General features: G+C 40.8%; 1 protein-coding gene across 2 annotated transcripts; it reads right to left on the bottom strand.

Moving 5' to 3' along the window:
• Positions 1-875: 875 nt before the first annotated feature.
• Positions 876-6,089, bottom strand: dmrt2a (doublesex and mab-3 related transcription factor 2a). Of its 2 annotated transcripts, none has more exons than XM_023414343.2 (4): positions 5,907-6,089; positions 4,592-5,035; positions 2,690-2,792; positions 876-2,258 (listed from the first exon to the last, which is right to left on the bottom strand). In XM_023414343.2, the coding sequence occupies exons 2-4, from the start codon at positions 4,961-4,963 to the stop codon at positions 1,153-1,155; spliced, it is 1,581 nt and encodes a 526-aa protein (XP_023270111.1). In that variant the 5' UTR covers positions 4,964-5,035; positions 5,907-6,089; the 3' UTR covers positions 876-1,152. The 2 variants fall into 2 exon arrangements, with proteins under 2 accessions (XP_023270111.1, XP_023270110.1); XM_023414342.2 differs by having other exon boundaries at positions 4,592-5,008.
• Positions 6,090-8,377: the final 2,288 nt, after the last annotated feature.

Below are 8,377 nucleotides of genomic sequence, written 5' to 3'. Positions count from 1 at the left end.
ACACACACACACACACACACACACACACACACACACACAGACACTTTACTGAGAGGCCGTAACTGGAAAGGAATGAGTGGAGAAATGCATCTTGAACGGATGAGACAATGCTGCTCACAGATTAATGGGATGATATCGTGTTTCAACCTCCGGAAACTCACTGTTAGTCTGCGTACACTCCGTCACATCCACACTCACTTCGTGTGATTTGTATTCATTCAAACAAAAACAAAGACAAACACTATATTTTATCATTAAAATCTCAGATTAATAAATAAATTATCAACTAAAATGAACTAAAATATTCGGCACTAACGGGACTTTATTAAATACGTCATGATATACAGTAGGATTGTTAAGTTAGTGGTGCACATGAGTTGTTTATCCTGTTAACTGTCACTTCCCCAAAAATACACTGCATTTATTTTTTTTATCAAATTTGACCATGCACAAAATGTGTCAAACTTCAAGATTTCAAAATAAATGTTATAGTTATATTACAAAGTCTGAAATCCTAACTTAAGCTCTAAATGTCCATCTTAGAATAAAAACTTAAATTTGCCTTTTTTTAATGATGGAACATTAAAAACTGTAAAAGAGAAAAACTCCCCAAACATTTGTGGCATTGTTATTTTTACAAAACCCATCAAAAACATTAATAGGCCTATATAATAGTGATGTATTGTTTTCTGTATGTTTGTATGGGTGTGTTAAAGTCTGATTCGAAGCCCATGTTTGGTTTGAACTGTTTTTGATAACTGTGGTGTTTTATTAGTGGGTGCAGACTAACTCCTGACCTAAACAAAAACCTGTTCACAGTTAAACGTGTCATAACTGGAGTATAAAATGAAATACAAGACTTTTTATGGAAAGAGTTCAGTCTTATAAAGTTTATTGACATGAGGAAAACATCGGGATAATGTTTAAATACTCTACACAATAAAGTTATTAAACATGCACATGTAAAATATAATATACTGTACATAAATATTAAATTGGGAAAAAAAAAAAAATCTCCAGCTGGTCAGTTTTCTGATGCAGTGCCTGTGTTTAAGTTTTTTGTTTGAGCCCAAAACCACAACGTGAGATGCCCCCTGTGTCCTCTGAGACAAACCTGTTATTTATAGTGCAAGAAAAGACACTTAATGGAAATCAATGGAATGCTCGACTCATGGCAGGTGTGGGTCTTTTCAATATGGCTTCCACTGAGAAGGACAAAGACTCGCTGGACGCCGTCTTGGTCCCGACGGGCTTGGACAGAAAGTCTTTGGCGTACCTGTCGGTGATTTTTACAGCCTGAATGTCCTTGGCCGAGCCCTCCCTGAACTTGCGGGCGGCCTCCTCTAAGAGCTCTTTGCAGTACGGAGCCCTGAGCTCCGGCCCAGCCCCGCCGCTGCTTTTTTCATTCAGCGAGTGCTGGATGAGGGAGTGAAAGGAGTTGAGTTTCATAGAAAGCTTAGCGCTGTCCTTGCTCAGCTTGTTCAAGACTTGGCTGGAGTTTTGGGAATGAGTATTGATGGGGAAGGATTGTCCGAAGCTCCTCTTCGGGGGGGAGAAGGCAGAGCACTCCCTCGGCCCTCCGTGGGGGGCGGTGGGAGGTTTTGGTTCGGCCCGTTGAGGGTTCGGCAAGTCCTGCAGCGCTGCGGCTCGGGATCCTTCCAGTTTACCTGCAAGAGCGTCCACAGCCTCCTGCTCAGGTGGTTGGCTCTCGGCAGGCATCACCTTGGGCTCCCACACGGCGCCCGGCTTCATGTTCTGCACGGCCGTGGCGTTGAACAGGCACTGCTGATAGAGCAGGGCGTCACCCAGGTTGGCTGCGCCGCGGGGCCACATCATGAAGCCGCCTCGCGACGGCTGCAGCGGGTAGTGGCGGTAGGTGGTGGCAACGCTGACGTTAGAGGAGATGAGCTCAACGTTGGCGGGGTTGCTGGGGTACTGCATGGGCAGATCCATGCAGTTCGGCCCGATGAAGTTGCACATATCTTTGGGCTGCGGCTCGACCTGAGCTGCCGGCGAGTAGGCCGTCTTGTAGGAGCTGTACTCAGCGGCGTGGTGGACCATGCTGTTAGGGAAGATGAGTGAGGCCGTGGCCGCCTGGCTGTTCTCCATCAGCTCTCGTTCTTTGTACTCCCGCTCCAGCATGATGGTTTCCAGCTCCTTGTCGGCGAAGGCTCTCCTCTTTCTCATGCGATCGCTCAGCGGCGGGGGGAGAGACGGGTTGGCCGCCAGGAACGGATCAGACTGCACCGGACGATATCCTGTCATCAAAAGAGCCCCCATTTAATGCAAGGTTTATGACACTCAATGTGTTTTGTATTATAGGTGATGTCAAGCATGCACGCAGAAATGTTCACAACACTGACAAACATGCAACACTGCAACAATTTTCACTCTTGTTCGAGCAGTTTCGACTAGATATTAATCATACCCGTCTTTATATGTTATGACAGTGCTGGAGATTCATTTGTAAACTTATCACATGCCAAAAAGTTAAACAAGCCACTGCTTACAGATGTTAGCAAGTCCCGATCACTGTTAAAGGAAAAAAAAGAGAAATCCGAGACAAGCTATGAGAGAAAAGGGGTATTTAGTTAAAGCGAGACAGAGGAAGAGCCAAGAGAAGAAGAAACAGATCAGAAACTTATCGTGGAAAGAAATAAGACATGTCTCTCGTTGTCAGATTTGTTACCTTCGAGGATGCTTTTGGCGAGCATGGTGGACGGTCGAATGTGTCGCTGATATATCGTCCTCCTCTCTGCTGGAATTTGTTTCCCAGATATGCCTTTCTTATCCTGAGAAGAAGAAAAAACAAAAGAAAAATGACTGAAGATGTGCTTCAAGATGTTTTCCCTGAGCCTTAAATAATATCTGATTTGTCACAGCTAAGGTCCAGGTTATATCTGTGTTTGGATAACATATGCTGGCATTTCCATAATAATCCACTTGAAAATATCGGTCATACCGTGGTTTTCTGATTTTATTACAGTTATAAAAAACATCTTTAAATTACTTAAAGCTGCATCTCTATGTTTATGAGATGTAGACCTATAAATTAACTTAAAATTAAATATGTTAAACAGATGTTAAATATATTGAGCTTTCGCATTTCAAAGACACAAAAAAAAAACCCGTAATACAACAAGAATTGACTGTATTAATTTAAAACAATATTTTGACTGGACTGTTGGTTAAACAAACAATCACACACTCTGAACACAACCGACAGAAAGACTTCCATCTGGTACCGTCTTTAAAACACTGCTGATGTGCTGCGTTATTTTGCAGCAGCTAATTCTCAAACACAAACGCACAGACCGTGGAAAGATCCCATGCAGTATATTTAGTTGTTTATAATTACAGATGGTGCTCACTGTCTATGATCGGAACATCTTCTTTTACATTTTGACTTAATAAATGCATTGATTATTCTTTATTTGCCAGGACAACATCAATAATTCCTTTCCTGAATCAAACAAACACATACACACTGTACATTCACTGCCGATCCCTGAACCTTAAACTCAATCTGATCGACTACGTTCCCAAACTTAAAACTAAACCTGACCCTAAAGATGGAAGCTGAATTTTCTGGTGGTTATTGCGTAACTTTGGGCTTTGTGTCGCGGTAGCAGAATGAAGGAAACCCATGTCAGCCATGTAATTATGTCACATTAATTAAATCATAATGCATGTCATTTTACAGTTTAACACTCGTGCAGCTTGTCTCACAGAAAAACATAAATAAAGGGAACAATTTAACCCGAGTATGCATTGCTGGAATATGAGGACATGCTAATTCGCAAATGAAATGGCTTAATAGTGACGGCTCCGGCTCAGACTTTAACGCACCAAAATCAGAGGAACAAGGAAACTACAGGAAATTATGAAAGTCACACAATAACAAAATATGAAACTGAACACTGGAAAAATCAGAGCTTGTAATCCAAAGATACTAATAATAATGACGGTATAATTAAATGAATAGATGAGTGTGTTTCACAAATGGATTTACTGTGTGTTTTACATGTTTGATGTGGGTTTTCTCCAAGAGATGTCTCAGGAATCAATGCAGTGTGTACAGAGAGCAGTGAGTGAGCCACTGGATTCAAGAAAAGTAAATAAAGCAGTGGGGGGAAAAATGCTCTTAAGTATGAGAAGCTAAATCAACATCTGTAAATCCATACAGCAGAAAACGCTGCTTTCACGGACAGCTGAAAGATCAGAGGGAGTAAACCTGGAGGCTTCCCGAGAACACGTGACTGGATTAGATGATTTCTTGTAATGTTAATCTTGTGTGTTTTAGCATAGAAATGCGGTATCGACTGAGCTTATTGCAGGCCACTACTGAGGGTTTTAATTTGTTGCAGTTTATCTGTTGCACTTGAACGCATCACAACACTCCTAGCACTTCAATCTGTGCAGAGCATTTGAGGGTATCGACTGAGCTGATTGCAGGATACTACTGCGGGCTTTAATTTGTTGTAATTTATCTGTTGCACTTGAACGCATCACTGCACGCTTTCAGTCGTCATGGAGCATTTGAAGGCCTTCGCCTGCACATACACCCACACCCGCTCACTCTCAGACCTACCTCCGTGGCTTGCTGCCTCCTCAGGGCCACCTGCGCCGCCATCACCCGCTGTCTCTCCACCACCAGCAGGCAGTTGGCGCACTGGCAGTCCCTCCAGCGGCAGAAGCGCTTGTGTCCCTTCAGGCAGGACACCACGCCGTGGTTGCGGCAGCGGGCGCACTTCGGCGTCCGGCTCAGCTTCCTCTGATCGCCCGAGCACAGGCCGCTGGGACCCGGCTTGTCGTCGCCCTTGCAGTCGTCTCCGTCGTCCTCCGAGGCGGCGGGGCCGAGCGGCGCCGAGCCCGGGCGGCTGCAGGAGTCTGCCAGGTCGTCGCTCTCCGTCTCCAGGCTCTCCACGTCGATTTCAAACTCGCAACCGGCGTTGTCTGACATGTCTCCCCGAGTCCTCCGCCGGCTGTCGTTACACTCAGTTAACGTCTGGACACAAATATGAATTATTTAGACCTGTGAATAATATGAGACAACTCAGTATCACGTTCTGTTCAGGCTGCTACACTCAATTAATTCCCTAGACTTAATAACCTCATGGCCATGATTCTAAATATGGCAGCAACATCATGCCACCTGATGTCTTTACCTGTGAGGATTCATTTATAGTCTACCTCCTGTCTGTTGACATCTTTTAATTAAAGAAAAAATGTTTACCCTAGTTAAAATGCTGATTCCACCCAGAGGAAATAAATATTTTTTTCCATTAATTCCGGGTAACTAAAACTAAAAATAGTTATTATTGTTTAGGGCCTATTTTTTTGTAGTTTTTGCCCCTGATTAAATTTTCATTACATTTTCTTACAAAAAGGTAAAATCCACAAACAGGCCAAGAGATGCAAAAAATAACTTTAGGCTATACATACTTTTTTTTTGTTAATGTGCAAAAATGTATCTAACAAAAATATAAACAGGGTTTGTAAGAAAAGTTTAAACGTTTTATCTCTGATTAATTTTTTTATGATGGCTGGAAATGATTAAACTAGGAATAAACGTTTATGGCTAGTTCACAACACAGTGAGCTAATATGAAAATCTATTATTGGAGGCATTTTCTAAAATAGAAAAAGGGACCGTTGTTTTTATGACAGTCCAATAATTTATTAGAGGCTATGAGTCCATTAATAGCAAATTGTTTTAGTCATCCCTCCTCTCTGTCACTAGTCATGCAGCCTAAAGTATGTTGCATTTTAGGGGTTATTTCATGCAGGGATTTGGTTTCAGTTGCTTACAGATATAAATATCTTACATATCAGCTGCAATTTCCCCGTAAGACTTCGCGGATTCTCCTGTAAACTATCAAAAACATAATAACAGAGTGAGTTTACCTCCAGAGGTTGATCCAGCGGTCTTGTCCAGGGTTGTACAGCGGTGTGTGGGGAAGCGGTGAGCACGTCGTCAGTACACGTGATGAACCGCACGCAGACAGACACACAGTCCAAACTTGCAGTAGAGACTTGTAATTAGTGTAATTAGCAGTTAATTGAGCGGGTGAATGACTGTGTCGCTCTCTGACATCCAACTTTCCTCTGAAGCGGACACTCGCCGCACCACTCCTATGAACCGCTTCAGTGTGCGCTCTCTGTCCTCTGATTGGCTGCTCATCAACACGCACCGACCAATGGGGTTTCGCGCTGTTAATCGGGCGGGGGAGGGGCTGGTGTTCTCCTAGTAACGGTCGGGTAGTTTGATTACTTTTCAAAAAAAACACTAGTGGGGGAAATATTTTCCCCGGTGTTTTACTTATCTTTCTTTTGTTGTCATCACTTGAGAGTGTTTACGGTATGTTTACTTATTTTGTCAAATATATAAATGGTTAATTAAAGTATAATTATTTATTTGTTATCATCGTAGAAGTAGGCCAAGACATGATGGTGTATGCGGTCAGATAGTAGGCTAACGTTTGATGTCAACAAGGTGGCACACTTAATGTTTTGTGACCTTGGATGTGTTTAAGGATGCAACTGATTAATTAACAACTGAGTAGTATCTGGCACCAAATAACCAAAACATGAGATAACACTGGGCTGGTACATGGTCAGGTAAAAAGGCGGAACGATAGGAGGGCTCCCAGACCTAAGCCCACAACAGGAGGGGTGAGATATGACAAAAAAGAAACATGAGTGCACAACTGAGACAGTTCAAATTCAAATCCCAAATTCATCTGGCCCAGGTGAAGATTTGCCTCACACTGGAAAAATTACTCAGTAGTTTTTATGTGCTACCCATTTTAACAAATATATCACAGCCCCTCTGTTCCTGTAGCATCACCACAGCCAGTTATCCAAAGTGTTATCCATAGCTAGTGTTAGCTATAGTTTGTCGTTTTTATGTACAATGGATGTCATAATTATTTTTTTCTTTCACAAGTGACAAGGCTGGATTATCAATCTGTCTTGACGGGGACATTTAGAGTGACTGTTAATGTTTTATTCTGGTTGTTTAGTGTGAAGCATTCACACTAAACAACCAGAATAAAAATAAGTGCTTCCATTTTTTCTGTGTTAAGTAAGAAACACACAGAAACCTTGGGCAATGTTGTCTTGTTCTGTTATAGAAGCTCTGAAAGGCTGCAACCAGCTATTTTCATTATCAATACGCCTGACAATGATTTTCTTTAATAATTCATTTATTGTTTAGTTTATAGGCTAAAATACTAAAATTCCTTGTTTTTTTGACCAAGAGTTAAAAATACAAAGATGATGAGTTTCTCTTAATAGAAAACTAAAAAACATTCACATTTGAGAATCTGGTACCTAAATATTTGGCATTTTTGATTGAAGAATTTCTGAAATGATTAATTGTTTAATTTTCTGTATATCAGTTAATCTGCTTATCAACTAATCACTGGATTCTGGGTGCATATGCGCAAAATAGCACTGGGGCTTAAGAGCAAAATTTTAAAATGTCACTATTTAACATAGGCAATATATGTATGCTGTAGGTATTTAAACTACTTGAATAAACAAGTTAGAAGCCTTTTCATATCAGTTTTTGAAGGTTTTTTTTTTTATAAGATTTTTTAAATTCACCCTAAAATTTTAAGAATTAATTGAAAATATGAGAAGATATGGTGTTAATGCTTTAAAAAAATAGCCTGTTTTTATGGGTATTAGTGATACCAAAATTTCCAAAAAGGAACTATCTGAGGGGCGTAATGTAAGTCCCATTGATATGAGTGATTGTCCAGGTTACAATGTGCCTAATGTTGTATTTCTGCCAGAAGGCGTATTTACACAGATCACAGTTTAAACTGCCTGGCGACAGACCAGGCAGACAGGTGATAAATGTGTCATGCAGGTTGTTACAGTCTGTCCTCCCAGCGAAAATAACTGAGGATGATTACAGTGTTTTCACAACAATCACACCTTAAAAAAAAACACAATGTCAGCATGCAGGAGAGTCCTGCACAAAACAACAGCCAAGTCAAACACAACCTAAAATATACCTACAGCCCTAACCTTTCACTGATCCTGATTCTGCGCACTTAACCTAGACCAACCAAATCAAAAATAAAAATAACACAAAAAAAACAAAATCCTAAAAACACTTTAACTTTATGCTCCAACCATGAACCTAAACTTAATTAATTAATTAACTTAATTAATCTTTAATACACCTTCAGTAATACACCAAACTTAAATGACCCTTCTTTAATTCTTAATACATTTAATCCTTTTTTTAACCTTAAGATTTCATAATAAAACTAATAAAAATGCCCCCAGAATGGATATTTTGATGTGAGGACATTTGAACCTCCATAAAAACACAAGAAAACACTTTTAGTTTTTTAAACTTT

This window comes from Seriola lalandi, unplaced genomic scaffold, assembly GCF_002814215.2.
Source record: "Seriola lalandi dorsalis isolate HSWRI2012SDOR001 ecotype SW California unplaced genomic scaffold, Sedor1 jcf7180002054524, whole genome shotgun sequence".
Lineage (NCBI taxonomy): Eukaryota > Metazoa > Chordata > Actinopteri > Carangiformes > Carangidae > Seriola > Seriola lalandi.
Note: the sequence above shows the minus strand (reverse complement) of the source record. Positions and strands in the feature narration are given on the sequence as shown.